The sequence below is a fragment of the Plectropomus leopardus genome, chromosome 7 (genome assembly GCF_008729295.1).
Source record: "Plectropomus leopardus isolate mb chromosome 7, YSFRI_Pleo_2.0, whole genome shotgun sequence".
In the NCBI taxonomy this organism is placed as follows: Eukaryota; Metazoa; Chordata; class Actinopteri; order Perciformes; family Serranidae; genus Plectropomus; species Plectropomus leopardus.
The window spans coordinates 11,729,627-11,749,008 of NC_056469.1; the positions used below are offsets into that span (position 1 = coordinate 11,729,627).

Here is a 19,382-nt window from a genome sequence, read left to right on the forward strand (position 1 = left end):
ATGATGGAAATGTGTTTGAAGAAACGTTGCCCCTGTTGGTTAAATTGCCCGATTCGATTGCTTGGGAAATGGACCTTGTACAGTGATGACATTGGTTTGCAGAGCATAATCCATTCAGTAATATTTTTCGTCTTTCTCTTCTCTCCGGTCTCTCTGTATATTATTGCCCACAGAAATACCCACAAGGGTTTGTTTTGTTCCCCTTGAATATAAATATTTTATGACTAATGTCACACAGGATGTGACACTGGCAAACAGACAAAGCTCTCATCCATCTTCTCTGCACCACTGATTTAATACATGTATTTATTAATGCATTATTTCTTCTTGTTTTTACAGTCCTTTACAATACCTGTCATGAGCATCACAGGTCCTGCAGAGCAGATTTTCTTAGTCAGTTAATCTCATTAATCAACAGTGTTGTGTGTGTGTGTGTGTGTGTGATGTTGTGTATTACACTTACAGGCAGCTTGTGTGCCAGTGATGCTAAGTAATGGGTGGGAGCTGCCCTTCTCAGAGATCATCGACTGGAATACGGCAGCTGTGATTGGAGATGAAAGGCTGCTATTACAGGTAGGTACAGCTGCAACATTAGAAACTTAAAGGTCAAAACTTAAGTTGATTTACATAAAAGTTTAGTCAACACTGCTAAAAAACAAACAAAAAAGGATCTGTACACTGCTGTTGCGCTCACATCTATTTTTCTTGAGGATGTCAGTGTTTGTGACCACAGAACATTATTATCAGGCCTCTTCTCAAAATTAAATTTGTAACACAACAGCAGTCTGCAGGTGTTTGCAGGTGCCTCTTACTCCAGTTTGCATTTTTGTCACCCAGCATGTGCAAAGTTATTGTGAATGTGTGTGATTCTTGAAATCATTGCTACATAGTCTTGTAAGGACATATTTTACTTAGTTTAGTCCTGATTGTTTAATTTAGGCCTCCGTCTCCCTAAAGCTACAGTGAGCTGTATAACAGATTTACTGTAATGACAGCTGGGATGGTTATTGAGGCTGATTTCACACTTGTTTTCCTGACAGTGCATTTTGTGGGTGAAATGACAATACTCTGTGTAATTCTACAAGACTACGGGTTTTTGTTTTGTTTGCGGCAAATATGCTAACGTGTCTTTCTTCCTTTCACAGATCCCCTCAACAGTGCGCTCCATCCATCAGGACAAGATCCTGTCCCTTAGACACCAGACACAGTTCCTATGGGAGGCTTATTTCAACTCTGTGGAGAAGATAGTATTGACCACACTAGAGGTACACACACATATTCAAACATGTGATACAATTACACACACACACACACTGACATTTATGATTACATTACTATATTTTAGTATGAGTTGATATACATGCACTTCTCAGTAGTAACACCTGTTTTGTTTTGCATCCTGCAATTCGGAAATTTTGGAGGTTACTTTTGTCATTCTTATTCTTCAGCTGGGCTAAAACAACTATTCATGCTTCCACACAAATGCACACAAGCACAAAAATACAAATGCATAAATCATGATTTTTTCATACACTTTTTTAGTCCTTCAGTTACATTGATTCCAGTTATCGACTTTGTTCTGACATCCTACAAGTGCTGACTGTGCAGTTGCAGTCCTAATACCTACAATAAAACTACTCCAGACCAGATTGAAAACACAGAGGGATGATGTTATTGTTAAACACTGCTGTCATGTTTTTGAAGTAGTTTCTTGCTGTGGCTCGGTCATCAATCATGTCAGTAGTTTGTTCCTGTCAGACTCCATTTATCTGTATTCTTCCTGGTGAGTACCAGGCTATCAAACTGTTCTAAGGCTAGAATTACAAACCAGCAAAGATGAGAGAAGGGAGGAATGAAAAAGGATCTCCAGACGGAGAAACACAGAGATTGTGTAAGGCTGGATTTTTCACTGCATTCAGTCATGCTTTTGTGCATCTACCAAATTCACCAGTAGTTGGGCAGCATAGCTAAGCTATCATTCATTTTGTGATAAAAGAACCCAATTTGGTACAAATATAGCTTAATGTATTTAGTAGAAATCTGAATATCGGGCCACTGCAGATTAGTGTTCCATTTTCCAAAATGGCTGCCTGCTGTTACCGGTATATAGCACTTTAGCCACCTCCAAGCTGATGTATCCATGTTTTCAACACCACAGATATTAATCACATACAAATTAAAGAGAAAATGTGTTTTGTTTCTATATAAGGCAATGATAAATGAAAGAAAATGCAACAAAATGATGAAATCGCCTCAGCATGTTTTAGTAATAACTGGATTCAGCTGCAGCAGTGGAGAGTACAGCTGCATAATAAAATAGGCCCTGTACCAGTGCTCAGTAAATGTACTGCCACCGAATGTCGACATCAAAAAAATGTCAGCATTCTATATAATTATCTGTATGTTACTAACATACTTTAAATGACAATAATAATAATAATAGTAATAATAATAATGATAATGATATACATCCACAACTCAGACTCACTCTTCTCATTTAAAATAAACTCAAAGCCCACCTTTTCTCTACAATACCTGTTCCCACTGCCGCCCCAAATCTGAACTTTCAAATCCCCTGTCTATTTATTACTATTATTATTATTATTATTATTATTATTACAATACCTGTATTATTATTATTATTATTATTATTATTATTATTATTATTAAGTGCTCAGGTGACATTTTAAAGAATGACTGAAAGAAAAGATGGAAAGCCAACCAGTTCTCAAAATAGAAATGCTTGAAATTGAATGGGGGTGTCTGTAAACATGCTTAATAAAGTACATACATGAATAACACATAAATAACTGGGCCATTACATATAAAAATCATCTGTGCCACATTTGCTCTGGTATCCACAATCTGACAAAATAATAGAACAGTCTTTACTGATTCACGGCACAATGTAATGAAAATACAATATAGTGAAAAGACCATTTACTCTGTAAATGTCCACAGAATTGTTAGTGCCCCAAAAATGTTTTAAAAAAGTTATAGTTCAGTATATGAACAAACGCCATATTATAGCATGTTATGGTATAGTATTTAGAAGAATATTATAGTGTGGAATGCCAAAAGAACAGTCCAAAAAGTCAACATTTTAAATGTTGGAAAAAGTCATACTAAAAATGCTGTACTATAGCATATGGAAAAAATGGTCGAAAAATGCGTTATAATTTTGATTGTAGCTTATTTTAATAGTGTTTAAGGAATTTTTAAATCTTAATTTTAACAAAGTAGAAAAGTGCTTCTGATTTTTAGTTGTGTTGCACATAGACCTCATTGCTGCCTGCAGTTTACACCATTAGTTGCTGTTTCAGATAGTGTTACAGAGGCCTGGTCCCAAGAGGTAGGAAGTCAGGGCAGTGAAAGGCAAGGCTGCGATTTCTGTGTCAGCAGGTTAAAGTTACACCCTGAAGAAGCTGATCTTCGATCTGTTTACACTCTCAGTATCTTAACCCTGTTCTGAAACATACCATAGTAAAAAGCCTGTAAGAGGTCAGTGTTTTGGCTTCAGAGTTAATACATAATTGAGCTGCATTTACCAAGGGAATCTAAATACTTTACTGTAAACAAGGTAAAGTTAGACCTCAAGAATCTGTTTATTACCACAGTATCCTACAGGGTTTACTTTGCTCTGTAGCTACCCCGTAGCTCTTTAGAATGCTTAATATTTTATTAAGGTATCCACTCACTTTGTTACACTCTTCTTAGAGCTCTGGTGGATTGGGAATTACAGAACAGCTGCTGCCAACCCACTTTATTTTGGAAAAAACTAACCGAATTGATGTTACTGTTTGATTATGTTCTTTAATTTATATTTTGTTATGAGAAGACGTGACAGCATAATGAGAACCACTCTCTTGTAGTCTGCAGGTTTTTCGAGGTATTTGAAGTGACTTTGTTGTTGCAGTTGTAAGTTTGAGAAGCGCCAGAGGAGCTGTGTCAGCCCTCAGTTTCCAAACAGCATACAAGACTGACTTAATTATTGCTTAATTTGAAGTGAATAGACATGGAAGATCTTGGCTCAGAATTAATTTCCTGCTGACATCTTTTTACTGTTCACACTTTTTCTATGAGTCACACGGGAACAAGTACTGTTGTGAACATTTGATTGATGTTAACCAATTGCAATCAATTGACCACTTTACAGATAACATGAATCTCCTCTGTTCCCCTGTTTATACAGATTATCCAGGACCGGGTACTGCAGCACACTTCAAGGAGTAACCTCATGTGGAACAGTCTGCCTGGAGGCCTTTTCACCCTGGCTCAGTACTCTACATACCTGGGAGACTTCCCCTTCTACTATGCTAAGCTGGGTCCGTTAAATATTCATGCACATGCTATATGCTTAGCTCTGCTTAACTGATACTCCCTAAGGTTTGGAGGGCTGATGTTCATTTATGACACATCACAAGAACAGCTGGTGCGTGGCAGCTGTTGAATGCTGGTAAACTAACATGCGAATCAGTGACATTGCCATAAGTTATGCAGTATGTCTTTATCAATTCATGATTTGTCACAGAGAAGCTCACCAATTAGACCTGCCATGTTGTATCTGTGCTTGGTTAATTGGCCAGATATGCGGCTTGTTGTTGACACTGGGATTTGGTTAACTGGCACCTTTTCCTTCACAAGCCTAATTAGACCTGTTCAGTTAAAGTGTTTGCCAAGTAAACACAGCTTGGAGTAAACAAGCACAAACTAAGAGATGCTCAAAGCTGTCAACGAGTTATTACTTAAAGATGAAATTCTACTGTGTGCACCTCAGTTGAGAAATGGTGATAGTGAAGAGCTATGTCAGTATCTCCAGAAAACTATGCTGTTACTACTTACATATGAAACATAGACCCACCGATCAGCCACGACATTAAACCCACTAACAGGTGAATAACAATGATTATCTTACTGTAATGCATTTCTGCCGGGAAACCTTGGGTCTTGGCATTCGTGGGGTTGTCACCAGATGCACCCACCCAAACACTGTTCAAGACCCAATACGCACTCATGGCAACAGCTCTCCCTAATGGGAGTGGCCCCTCTCACCATAGAAACTGCTCAGGAGTTGCCTGAGGAATGTGACAAAGAGCTCAAGGCGTTGATCTTACCTCTATATTCCCCAGATCCCAATCTGATCGAACATCCATGGGATATGCTGGTACCTTAAAGGTCCAAGGAGGCCATGGATCAGACTTGATTCTGACTTGCCAAGGCATAGACACAGGACCTCTGGGGGTCTGCTGTGGTGTCTGGCGCCAGGGCGTTGGCTGCGGTTTCCTTTGAGTCCTGTGTGTAGTGAGGTGGGGTACCGGCACGTCTCACAGGTGCTCCATCAGATGAGGATCTGGGGAATTTGGAGGCCATGTTGAAACCTTTAGCTCATTGTCACATTCCTCTGGCCATTCCTGAGCAGTTTTTATCGTGTGACATGGTGCAAATTCCGGATGGGGGGGCCACTGACACTGGGGAGTGCCACTGCAATGAAGGGGTGTACTTGGTCTTTAACAATGTTTTGGTGGATGGTGCGTGTCAAGTGGCATCCATAAAAAGGCCAGGACCCAAGTGTTAATCACTTCACCTGTCAGTGGATTTAATGTTGTGATTAATTGTGTATAATTGTAGGGTTGAGGTTAGTGGAGTTCATGTTCAATTGATTTGGCTATTCAGAAGACTGATTCAGAAGATAATTTTTGTGAAATTTTACTGGGCTGATTTGATTTGTTTCTTTTCTTACCTTATGATGTCTCCTGGCTGTTTTCAGGTAATAAACCATACAACAAGTTTACAGCGATCGTTCATGTAGTGAGCCCGCTGGTCTCCCAGTCCCAGCCAGTCATGAAGCTGCTTGTGGCTGTGGCCAAATCCCAGTACTGTGCTCAGGTAACTGGAAACCTTCCACACTGCACCACATTACTGACCTCACTCACTTTTGATCAGATTGACCCAGTCCGCAGTAGTCACTACTCGATACTAATATGAGTAAATACTCTGTGGAACTATGTTGGAGCTAATTTATCCTGCTAAGAAATTTTTCCAAATAGATGAACAGATGTTTGAACACAGTGTTTTAAGATGTTAAACAGAAAGCAAAGGGGGTGAAGTTGCTTTGCAAGAAAAAAAGGTCTGTTTGTCTCAGTGTCTGTCATTTCTCAGAATTGTCACATCACTGGTGTTGGCTTAAAACTGCTTTTGGATGTTAGTATTTTATTCATGCGGGAGGCTGTCCAAATAATTTCCAAACCTTCCTGCCACAATAGATCCACCCTGACACTCCTCTCTCTGCAGATATTATTACAGTATACTTATGCACACTGTGGGAAATACAGGAAACCGTTACCTGCAGAACTATTAAATGCACAGCTTTTCAGCTGTCAAACAAAATAATTGTAAATAATAACTGAATCCATACATTAAAGGTTATTTATGATACAAATGGTGACAGTGTTGGGTTGATGGTTGTTTGCCTTGTACCTAGTAGGCCTCCGTTATGTGGTAGAGCAGTAGTTTCCATGTGTACAGTAAATCCTGTTGTCTCTCAATTGATATTACTGTACATATGTCGCTCATTATTCTGGCATTTCTCAAGTACACCAAGAATGTTCAGTTTTTCTGAATTTAAATCTGCATTGCTAGCATGAAGGTGTCAGCACATTTTGTTTTAACATTTACACTGATACACTTTGTCGCTGTCAGAAACTGTAGGTGGTGTGACAGTTCTGAAAATAGATCTGCAGTAGAATGAGGAAATTGTCATCTTCCACATAAATGGGGAGTAAATAAAAATAGAGCTTTGAACTGAAACAAGGCCCTATTGTTTGTCTTTAAATTGTTCATATATGGATAAGTTAGACATGGGCTGTCAAACATTAATATGCTGCTGATTAACATATTTCTCTTTGGGAGTACATACACAGATATGCAGATGAATATGTCCTCTGAATGATGTTTAAGCTTCACCTGTTTTCCCTTCGTGCAGGTGATCGTTCTGTGGAACTGCGACAAGCCTCTTCCTGCCAAGCACCGCTGGCCTGTCACCTCAGTCCCTGTCATTGTTATAGAAGGCGAAAGCAAGGTAAAAAAACATAGCCTTAACTATTCTCATTAGGTAATGTTCTTGCAGCCATTTCACATTCAGCCCTAAAAGCCTTCAGTTGGATTAATTCAAGATGTAAAATGTAAAACCGCAGTCACCCCAGAGTTCCTTAGTTAAAGTGGTCAAAGTGCATGGTGTGTTCTGCTGCTTCCAGCCCATCTCTCAGTGGCTTGGACAAGCAGTACTTTTATTTTCTTTCCAAATTGGCAATAACAGATATGAAGTTTTGGACTTCAAATCATGGGATCAGTGCAGAAAGCACAGCACATCAAATGCTGTCAGGTCCAAGCTTAAGGTTCATTTTAACTTAAGTTGAGGCGCTGTAGTTTTTAAATTTGCCATTTAATATATTTAGTTTTTCTTGAGAATAATTAATGTGATTAATTCTCTCACCCTTCCTCATTTTAAACCTACCACCTCCCCGCCTTAACATGGAGGACTTAATGTGATGATGGCATAATAGCACCTAATGTATACGTACTGACTAACATGTAAAAGGACCATTTGCTAAGAGGTCTCAAATATATTAAAGGCAGACAAAATCTGACTGAGGACCAAAAGCAAAAAGGATGTGAATTTCAAGCACAGGTACAACAGCTGCTATAAAGGTCCATCAGCAGGATTTTTTTGACAATCAGCCCTCTGATGCTGTGCATGAGTTTTCAAAGAAACATGAGCCAACTAGCTTCTGAAAAACTGCAGAATTATTTATTATGTGAGGGGTGTGACTGGCATGCAGTATATAGGGGTTTGGCAGGGATTGACTTGGCTACATCGAAGTTAACATTCCTTTTCATCAAGTGTTTGCTATTTGGCCAAGACCTTGTGGGCTGAATGTTGATGTGGATAACAAAATTACTGCTGTCAGAGATACATTATATTTTGAGAAATAAACGCCATTAACATTAATGTGCACATATTTTAGTAACTCAAAACCTCTTTAGAAGCGTTTGTGATACATAGATATTTGCCTGGTTATTTGCTGCAGGGCCCTTGCTTTTTGGCAGGGGCTGCAGTGCTCATCAGGGAGAGAAGCACACTTTGTACCTTGTAGATTTCTACCTGTGCCTTTAGCTCATCAGTGAAATGCTTTATTTCTGCTGTCACTGGTCTTATGTCAGCTTGTATATTTGACTCACTCTGCTGTTAACACAGCAAGATGAAACGACTGTGTAGCACAAACAGACATTAAGACTGGTAGAGCTGTTTGTCAGGCAGATGTACCTCGCTTGTGCTCATGTGGTCCCTGTTTATACACTGATTACTGTTGTTGAGCTGTGTGGTAAAACTACTTCCTGTGTCTGTGTTTTGAAAATCAAACCAGGTGATAAGCAGCCGTTTTCTGCCCTACGACACCATCCCCACTGATGCCGTACTCAGTCTGGATGAGGACACTGTGCTCTCCACCACAGAGGTCAGACTACCAGAAAATTTAAGTCATTTTTTTTAAGAACACCCACTTCAGAAGCTCTTCTTAAGAATTGTATAATCACCAGTACATATCGTTTCAATACAATGGATATGTTGTTGGTTTCTTGGTCTTATGCCTTTCCTCCCCCTTTCTGTCTCTTTGTTTCTCTCTGATCTCGGTCCAGGTGGACTTTGCCTTCACAGTGTGGCAGAGTTTCCCAGACCGCATTGTTGGTTACCCAGCCCGCAGCCACTTCTGGGACAGCAACAAGGAGCGGTGGGGCTACACTTCCAAATGGACCAACGACTACTCCATGGTGCTGACTGGGGCTGCCATCTATCACAAGTACTTACACACTGACTCTTCTCAGTGTCTTTATTGTATTTCACTCCTCTCCACTGATATTCAGTTTCTATTTAGTCCAATACTAACACAACTCACTCTTTCTCATGTTTCGCTTTAGATACTACCATTACTTGTACACCACCTACCTTCCAGCCAGTCTGAAAACCATGGTTGACCAGATGTCAAACTGCGAGGACATTCTGATGAATTTTCTGGTATCTTCTGTAACTAAACTTCCACCCATCAAGGTCACCCAGAAGAAACAATACAAGGAAACCATGATGGGACAGGTGAGGCTGAATACTTTCCTGTAAAGCTATTTTTTTACAATGTTTGAAGGTATTATTGATGGTTCTACCTTATAGAGAAACATTACAATACTTGTCAGTGATTTCTTTTATGGCTTTCAGGGGCAACCAATGTTTACACTACTTTTTTATTTTAGTTTTCATTTGTGTGATCATCAAGCGTCAAAATAATCAGGAAAACGAAGGTCTTGATGTTTGAAGTTTTTTTAGTCTCAATGCCCAATAAAAACCCAAGTAGTGAGAATTTCGGTTCTTGTAGAAAGTACACTTTGATTACCATCTTTCACTGATGGTTTGAAAATTGCTGCAAGTACACTTGAGTTGATGTGCGGAGTAAAACACCTGAAAGGATGCAGAGAGCCACTGGCAATTTAATAACTAGACTAGACAAAGAAGCTATTCAAAAACTTGAATGATATTCTTTTCTGTTAAGAAAATTACTTAACTCAATATAACACATTTTCTTGCAGTATCCAACAAGGTGTTTCCCCCTCTTAACAAATTCTGGTAGCTTCTCTTTTGAACATGCAAACACCTGCCTTTTAACTGTAAGAGCCCAGACAATAACTTATTTTTTGCATTGATTCTGATGCTGCAGCTGTTTACACCTGGTAATAACTTGCGTCTTTGGTGATCTTGTTACACGTGGACAGCTCTGTCTTTTCACACCTGGCATTAGAATGTGTTAAAGCAACTTGAAAAACGACTTGTGCTCAGATCTCACTTCCCTGTTCTATATATAGTTAAATTGTAGTGTACAGCATTTCATTCACCATCTTAGAAGACCAATCCCACTGATCAACAGACATCATTTAAACATTGTCTCCAAGCTTTAGCCCTGTCACAGACAGGGATATATCAGCTACATATAGCCCTATTTTAGACCATACTTTTTAAAAGGATCATTTTATATATTAAAAAATACATAAACCTGCAAATAATCCACAAAGATACTACATACACCCTTTTAGGGCCAACGTCACGATGGCGTCACGGTATTAGCTTGAGGCAAAAAATAAAAAAAGGGAAAGCAGAGAGGAAAACACCTGTGTTTTTAATACACCCATGGGAAGCACAAATTGTCACCACAGGGTTGTAGGCTACATAGGAGTCCTTAAATGTCATCTTGTTGTGTTGTTGGGTGCTAGAATAGAAGGAGTAATGGCTCAAAGAAAATGTTAATTTATCGGTTTAATGCGATAAAACTAAAGGGCTGATGGTGGCGATCATCAAAACCATAGACTTTATATTAAGATTTCTGTTTTGGCTTCACTTTGGGGAGCTGTCATGTCAACTATCTTTATATAGTCTATGATCAAAACAGACACATACATGGTTTCATCTGTTTTGTTTTTCTAACAAAGCTAACATTAGCCAATGCTAACCCACTTCTCTTTCTCTTAATACCGACCAAATTTTTAATTACGTGGATATGATAACTTTTAATACACATACCTGGAACAGTAATTAATTTTGACCTTACCTGATATGAACTGCATTGCACTGTCTTTTGGCTGGACACAAGACTCATTACTTAAATCCTGGTATTTTAAGTCCTGTATGTGGCTGTCTAAGACATAGTTGTAGGCATCTATGGATTTATACGCTTTTGGTTTGTCTTGACCATGTACACTTGATTTTTCTATTACGGGCACGGATGTTTGGAGTCCATCGTCATACACAGTGACAGGGGCTAGCTGGTAGCATCACATGGCTAACAATACCTTACAGTTTAATGGGGTTAACAACAGGTCGAGCCATTTTGGTGTCCTTGTGAGTTTGTTGGGAATGTTTCACCGCTCACGCTGTGTTAACTCATACTTTCCAGGTAGACGCTGAACTGACTGTTTGGTTGAGGGAGAGCGGCTCAGGTTACGGTCCTTCAGCGCTGAATCTAACCTGTGTAAAGGCAGCAGTGGAAATTTTGCTTATCCTGAGGGAAATTACATAAGCAAGGGCGTCAGCGGGATAGGCGGTCCTTCAGTGCGGCCCAGGACACATTAGTGTACTCACTGCTGAAAAAATGGGACCATATGCAGCCCAAACCACCTCTGAATGTAGTCTGAGCGATCTAAGACGCATTGAGAACACATTTGGTGCATTCACACCTGTAACTTGAGCTTACCACCCCAAGGTGTATGTTAATATCAGGTGTGAAAGGGCCATGCTTTTCCTGATTATCATCGAGGGTGGTGGCCTTTAGACACATCGCACCACTTAAACCCTATCAGTATTAAAATAGACCATCATTCATTTGTAAATTTGAATTTAAATGTGATTTTTTTTCTTGTCTTTAGTTTGGCCTTCAATAAAATACATGAATAAAGAATAATTACAATGGGCTCTGAAAGGTCAAGATAATTTGTTATGCATTATTCATTTTGTTGGTGTCTCTTTTCTTCGCACTGCCTGTGTCTCTGTCTTTCCTTCTCTCCCTCCTATCACCACCTCTCCCCCCCAGAGCTCCCGGGCGTCTCGCTGGGCTGACCCGGACCATTTTGCCCAGCGTCAGACCTGCATGAACAAGTTTGCCAGCTGGTTTGGCACCATGCCCCTGGTCCATTCTCAGATGAGGCTGGACCCAGTCCTGTTCAAAGACCAGGTGTCCATACTGCGGAAAAAGTACAGGGACATCGAGAGGCTATAACCCTCCAAAGCCCCCCCGCTCTGTGGACACGCACAAAGACCGAGCGAGGGGGCGGATACGTTGAGAAACGCAGAGCCTTGCTGTGATTGCACGGCTGCATTAATGGAGAAGCAAGTGGGACTGCGTACAGGGGGGCGAGGAGGAACAGAAACTTGAACAGATGTGGAGGACGCCACATTTGTTTCATCCATTTCTCCTTTCTAACCTTTCTCTTATGTGTATTGGGGGACAGCTGAGCACACAGGTCCCACTATATACACTATGACTACCAACTGAAGGACACCTGAGGACTTTAAAACTGCTCGACTTTGAACTGAAGTGGTCAAAGTCATGGAGTTAGGATCATAGCTTGCTGCTTCAGTGTCCCAACAGTGGCAAACCACTCTCAACTCCAACCCGCTGAAAAAGACTGTTCTGCTCTGTACACTCTGCACAGGTTCCTGGACGTTTTTGCGGACAGAATATTATTGATAATTATGACTATGAAGAGGATAACACTATTTTGGATTGTGTTTAGTTATTTTTTTTATACAGTGAACGAATGGCCAGCACTGCTCTCTCTGTATTGTCTTAATTAAAACCAATAACAGGGCGGGTGAGGAGAGGAATGACAACCCCTTGACCATAGAACTGAGTAATCTTAGTTGATCTGATATTCACAGTGCCTCAAGTTTATCTAATGGCGTTGGGATCTGGGAGTCTGAGAAAAAAGACACAGTGCTGAATGAGCACCGTGATCTTGCTGCTTTTTCCTGTTTTTGTTTTTCATGATCTGCTTTATAATTGACAAAATAATGGATCTTGTAGTAAATTCTTCAGGTCAGCATTCACACTTCTTCCTTGCTGAAATATAATAGAAATGTATTTATATTCAATTGACAAATTTATCATTGTGTGCCATTCTGATTATTTTTGGAAAAACTGCAACAGTGTCAAACAATTAGGTAAATTTCACTTAATTTGCTACATCGGATTAGATATCCATAGAAACTGAATAGAAATCCAGTCACAATTCCATTGACTTCTGTTTTTGTTTTTCATTAATTTTTAGCAAGAAGTCTTTTCCATGTCTCTTTTTCATGAAGGCTTCAATGATGAACTAGAGTTGGTACTCCGTGCTGGCCTGAAGAACAGTAGAAGATCACAAGAGTTGCCTTGGTGAAGAGAGGCTGAGCTTGCCAATTGAGCCAACCAATGGTCTGTTAGAAACACAAACCACTGTGAAACTATGGGAATAGATCTTTTGGAGCTTGGTTAGCAAGGGATATTTATACATGGTTATTATCTCTATGCCACAGACCCAATTTCATTTTGTCCACTGACAAGTTTGGGCACTCGACATGGGCTAACACTGCTTTTATCCAGGAGCATCAAACAGTGCTTGATGCTTTCAGAGTCAGAGTTGACATCATACTATGAAGACTTCTGTGTTTTTTCCTGCTTGTTATGAACAATTATGACCAGATTGACAAGAAAAGGCATGGTGAAGAAATTTAGAAATATGCTCCATTAAGTAATTATTCTCATTTGTGGTATTCCAACATAAATACATGTCATTTGAGGCCTTTCAGTTTCTAGGATATTTGCTGATTTGTTTTTCTGATAATCACAGATCTAAACAGCTGTTCGTCTCAGTGAGGTTCAGATTGGCATTGTGCTTGGGTGACATTCAAGAGGCAAAAAGTAAAATTGGGATGTTCAAGTATCTTCCATACTTTAGAATGTCTCAGAAATATTATCTTGATGACTACAAATCAGTACATTGACTGACAAGTGTCAGTGGATCATGAACTTGTTCTTGTTTTGTTTTTCTGTTTTGGGTTGTTTTTTGTTTTTTTTAGATTGATCGTGAGGATAATACAGAAACTACCAAACATGCTTCATTTTATTTCTGCCTTGATATGTCATATCTGAAAACTGTTAACACAATTTGATTAATTTAGAATGTGTACCTGTGTTTTTAACTCACAGACCATCATCACTTTCAAGTTTTTCTGTTCATCAAGTATTCATGTAAAGTATTAGAAGTCTAAGCACACCTGCCCTGACACCTCCTTTGGTAGCTTCAGCTTCTGTTTTGATCATTTTGGTAAGCTCCGTTATTCTGTTCCCCCAATATGTGCCAATCAATCCTATATGACTTTTTTTTCATCTGATATGAGGAATGCCATGCATTCCCATTTTTATTTGGTTCATTAAAAGTATTTACTGTCTATATGAGAAAGTCGAATGTGTATGAAAGAGAGGGGAAAGGGAAGAGTGTGTGTGTGAGAGAAGGGAGCTGCATGGTGTTTTTCACTTCTGAGAATGCGTTTTATCAGCCTGACAGCAAATAAACAATCCTAGTATGACTAAACGCAGCGCTATCAAGACAACTGAAAATTGTCGTAAACAAAATCACATTTCAGAAATGAACTCGGTGCAATATTTAAGACGACATTGTCTCCATCTTTTTCTCTTCTCCTTACTTATGTTGTGTTTCAGAGGGCAGGGGGTCATATATTGATGTGCCTTCAGAAGAAATCCTCTTCATAGTTTTTTTTTTTCCCTGTCTGCCTTTTGCAAAAAGCAGGCCCCTGGTTTTGTTTCTGTTTTTTCTTTATCAATATCCAGTAATGCATAATGACTCCCAAAAGATAATCTTTAATACTGGAATACTACAAAGACTTATCACCACACATATACTGACATTCCTGCATTTTGTGTTGTAGGAACTTTTTTTTTTACACATACTGCCTTGTATTACTATACCTCCTAGTTGCCGAAAGTATAGTAATACATGTAACAAACTCAATTCTCTATAATACACAGTATTTATCGGAAAGGATTGCGTCCCAACTGAATCTCTGCCTGCTTCCTTCCCTCTCTTCCATAACTGCAGACCTAATTTTATAGAGATTAAAATGGAAAGATAGTGGGAAAAAATCACAATTTTGTAAAAGAATTTTATAAAAACAAAACAAAACAAAACAAAAAAATCAATGAATAAAATGTTTGATATAAACTGACTCTTTGTTTTTTGTCTGACCATTTATTTTATTTACTGTTGTCCTTTCAAAAATGTTGGTATGTCTGCTTGTCTTTTAAATATTGAATCAAACTTCAGATATTATAGATATTACTGCTGTAAAAGACACACTCACCGTGTCATTGCGCTTCCTCTCTGACCTGCTGGCAACCCGTTTCAAAGCTTCCCAAAACATATTTTGCAAGTTCGGTTTATGCACTGCTCCCACTGAGGGAGAGCCAAACCAAATAATACCTTTAGCTTCCTCCTTGTGTGTGTGTGAACCTCATCCTATGCCAAGAAACTGCTGTGTTTACATAAATCTGTGTCAGGATGATCGGTTTAGACACGCTGCATAAATAACAGCATCTATCCAGGATGATCCCATGGTGCATGAGAGCTGCCAACTCAGCTGCAGCAACAGCTACAGGAGAGATTGCTACCCCCAAAACACACACACACACACACATTCATGCAGACAGACACCAAACTGGGCAAAACTCTCAGAGCAAAAAGCTGTGCAGTATGTTAAGCTGGACCAGTGCCTACACCGCATAAATTATCAAGTGACACACTAAAGGAAGACCATTTGGACAATTGCACCGAGACCACATCCAGTCTAAATGGCCTGTGGACCAAATCAGTGAAATAAACATAGATCCAGATGTGTAGATGCTTTGTGCATGGAGTTTTCAACAAAGTAATGAGTGAAACTTCACTGCTCAAGGGGGGGGGGGAGCACTATCCAATGCCAAAAGTCTGCTTGTATGAGTTAATGTTATGCTAATCAGTTCAGTGTCCCATAATCCTGCTGATGAGATGTGTATCTGCAGTGAAGATGGATCTCGGCATGCACGCAGTTGGGGCTCTTCCCTACAGTTAGATTAAATACTGTGACTCCAGGCCAGATTTGATAAATGTCTCCTTTTCCATCAATTTAACCCCTTTGAAACCTGGATGGACATCAGTTTTTCTTGTGCTGCATTGAGACGCCTTTCACAAATATTTAAACCTTTGAAGCCAAAGGTTTAATTCTGTTTTTTAAAAAAAAAACATGAGCAAATTGCAAAATTAGTAAGAGGTGACAAGAAAATCAACTGAAAATAGCATAAAAAAGGAGAGAGAGAAAATTATTAGAAAATTATCCAAAAAAGAAATGGGCCAGAAATGAGAGTGTCCAGAAATTATATTTATGATTATTAGCATTATATATTCAAAATATGTTACAGAATATATACTTTTTTTTTTTAATTTTGCACTTATTGAGGTAATTTCCTTTTTTGTTTTGGTTTTTGACTTCCCTTTTTTCTTTTTCTTTTTTTTTAAACAATTTCAGGTAATTTTCATGTGAATTTACGAATTTGTCTATTTTTTGGGTCATTTATTGTGAAGCTGTGAAGCTTCCTCCCATGAATTTGAAAGAAATCAAAACGATTTGCTCAGGTTTTAAAGGGTTAACATCTCACACTGTTGCAGCATGTTTCAGTCTGATAATGCATACCAATAAGACCTAAGCCTAAAACATAAAAATAAGTAAAATAAGCTCAATGTCATACAGCGCCTCGCAGAAAAGCATTTACGGTGCAGTAAGTGGAAGGGGATCCCCGCGGTGATGTAATTGAATACGTTAAGATTAGACACATTATGGCACTTGTAGTCAGAAACAATTCATTTCACAGGATTAAAGGAATCTAATTCTTCAATCAGTATTTGCCGAGATAAAAATCTGCTGCTACTTTTAGCCCTCATCTCCTCCGAGTGTGTTCATGTGTGCATGCAAGAATGCAAATACAAAGCACGAGATGTATTATTTCACTCAGCTCTGAAGATAATAATATACTTTATATGTTTTGGTATGTTGAGATAATCAGGTGTTCAGTCTTTGTGATTCACACCTTGTGCACAGTGGCTGATGTGGGGCAGGAAAGCATCAGTATAGGAAGTGGCTGGTTTTCTCTAAGGCTGTTCAGATGTCTCTGTCACATGATAACAGCAGCCAGCAATCAGCTATCTGGTTAAAATGATCTTGTTCAGCAGATGGCAGCCCAAAACTGTGTCATCATGCAGACATGGCTTTGCAGCACTGTGTGAACGTGTGCCATATACCCATTTCTGTGCACGCTGCACGAGACAGTAAATATCTATAGAAAATTGCTTTATTTAATGTGACCATAAATCGGCAACACTTTGAAAACCTCCATCCCATTTTATATTAATCACCTTTTAAAATGTATTATTGTTCCATCCACATCTGTTAGCTTTTAATTGCAGAATCCCATTTAGTCATTTGGCCTAGATCAATAATTAATTCATCTCACAACAAGCCTGTTTGTGCAATGATAAAATGTGCACCATCTGATTGTTTTTGGAACATGTTTGCACACATTTGAATACATTTAGGGAATTACTTCTTCACTTAAAAGTAATAAATGCTGACTGTTATTATCCTATGATTATCGTGCATCATAAAGCAGTTCTAGCACCTTGTTTAGCTAATAATAAAAACTAAATTTAACATGAATGTAATGATGTGTGAGCACTACCTCAGTTACCTTCCAGCCATCCTCATACAGTGACATGGAGCCCTGCTGCTAGTAAATCATAAACATGCTCAACTGGCAGCCGTTCCACTGCAGCAGATGCTGGAGCCCATGAGACAAATCCGCTTTACTGCATACCAATTTTGCAATTTGATTGTAGATGAGTCAGTCTCTGTCGGGCATGCTCTTCATCTCTGTATCTAATATACTGTTTGGAAATTGTTTTTTGTATTCTGCATGGATGTCCAGTTCCCTAAGGACTTGATTTTTTTTTAGAGCCAGAAATGAGGACGAAGTGTACCACAAAACTTTTTTTTATCAATAATTCCCAGGTTCATTGTTGTCCTACAAACAAAACCTTTACCTAGTAATGTATCATACATCTAGAGGAAAGTACTCTTTGACATACCATGGAGCTATATTATAGATAATGAACTTGAACTCTTTAACAGATTCTATGTCTTTGTCTCAATACAAAAAGGAACTTAAAAGTGGTTTTGATTTGGTTTAGATCATAGCTGTGTTGTGTGGGTGCTGTGTTTCTGCATATTACTGATTTATTTGATGTTTATTTCTTTTCAGTAGGGCTGTTTTGTTGGATGGTATGTATTTAAACTAATATTTTACTTTGCAGCACATTGTATTTTGCCATTTTTGTATAGTTTATTCTTCACTTTAGGTGAAGTCCCCAGTAAAGCCCATTGTGGGATTCAACCTCACCTGCACATGTAAACATTTTGATATCCCTTTTCTGGGTTTTTTTTTTCATCATATCTAAATTTGCAAATAAACCAAAGTGAACTAGCTGATAACACTTTTTGGTGGCTCTGTTGCATTTTAGTATCTTGCACAATAGCAATAGCAAGGCCCTGAGAGCCCTGAATGGAGCCATGACTTTCTATGACATGTCAAAATGTCTGATCAGTGTCTGACAGTTTGTTTTAGGTCACTCTGCTGATGTACGGGATGTTAGTCACAATAGGCCTGGGTCGCAACCAGTGTTACAACATGTTTTCAAAAGATTATGGGCCAGATGGGACAGTTGGGGACGGGAGCAGAGCAGACAATCACATCCACAGAAATACAATACCATGTGTAGGCTTCAGCTGCCATTAGCAGTGGTCATGCTAAACAAAAATATAGAAAAAGTCACTTGTTAAAATATTACTTGAGCAAAAGTCTTAAAGTATCTGATATTTGCTGTACTTAAATATTAAAAGTAAATTCATGACATTAAATATACATGAGAATGAGAGTGAAAGTACAAGTAAATGCTGTTAATAAAAAAAGGCAAGTGGTCAGAATTTTGAGAATTATGAAGTTTAATTCTGCATAAGATGTACAATTAAAACGAGCTTAAAGGATTAAAGAACAAATCCATTTTCCTTCCCTCCCAATCTTTCATTCAACTGTCCATCCCTTCATCCTTCCTCCCTCCCTATTTTGCAGTAACTAAGATGCTTAGGGGAAATGTGGTGGAATAACGGTGAAAGTTGAGAGAAATATAAAAACTCAAGTGAGGCTCAGATACTCCCAAAAAATAATTAAAAACTATAATGAAGAAGGCCTGTTATTTACTCATTGCATTACAACACTGATCACAGGCTACACTGCAATAACACCAAGGCTTAAACTAAAGGTGACTGTGCTTTACCATCGGGGCCCCTTGGCTTTGCAACAACGTGCCTGAGGAGATAAAACTAGAAGAATCAGTGACCACATTTAAATCACTTCTGAAGACCCATTTTTTATAGACTTGCTTTTACGTAATGTCGTCTTTTTATTTATTTTTAGTTCTTTTACCTATTTTATTTATGTTTAATTTCTTTTATTTGTGGTTTAATTGCTTTTATTGATTTGGTTTTCTTTGGTCTATTTGTTTGTATTATTTTAAACTGGCATTTTGCATCTTGCCTCTTGCATTATTTGTCCTCTTTGAACTTGTTCTCACTTTGCTTTTTTTTTCAAAGCACGTATAATTAAAAATATGATTTAAAAATAAATAAATAAAATAAAAAAATAATA

At 38.6% G+C, this 19,382-nt stretch overlaps 1 protein-coding gene across 1 annotated transcript in view; it reads left to right on the forward strand.

The window, feature by feature from the left end:
* The window catches only part of LOC121945585 (exostosin-1a-like), a 50,572-nt gene extending 35,812 nt beyond the window's left edge, over window positions 1–14,760 (forward strand). Inside the window, exons 3-11 of the mRNA XM_042489831.1 lie at window positions 466–573; window positions 1,146–1,265; window positions 4,193–4,325; window positions 5,768–5,886; window positions 6,983–7,078; window positions 8,424–8,513; window positions 8,695–8,855; window positions 8,974–9,145; window positions 11,625–14,760. Of these exons, the coding sequence (XP_042345765.1) occupies window positions 466–573; window positions 1,146–1,265; window positions 4,193–4,325; window positions 5,768–5,886; window positions 6,983–7,078; window positions 8,424–8,513; window positions 8,695–8,855; window positions 8,974–9,145; window positions 11,625–11,810 (1,185 nt within the window). The 3' untranslated portion in view covers window positions 11,811–14,760. The remainder of the gene's footprint in view (window positions 1–465; window positions 574–1,145; window positions 1,266–4,192; window positions 4,326–5,767; window positions 5,887–6,982; window positions 7,079–8,423; window positions 8,514–8,694; window positions 8,856–8,973; window positions 9,146–11,624) is intronic.
* Window positions 14,761–19,382: the final 4,622 nt, after the last annotated feature.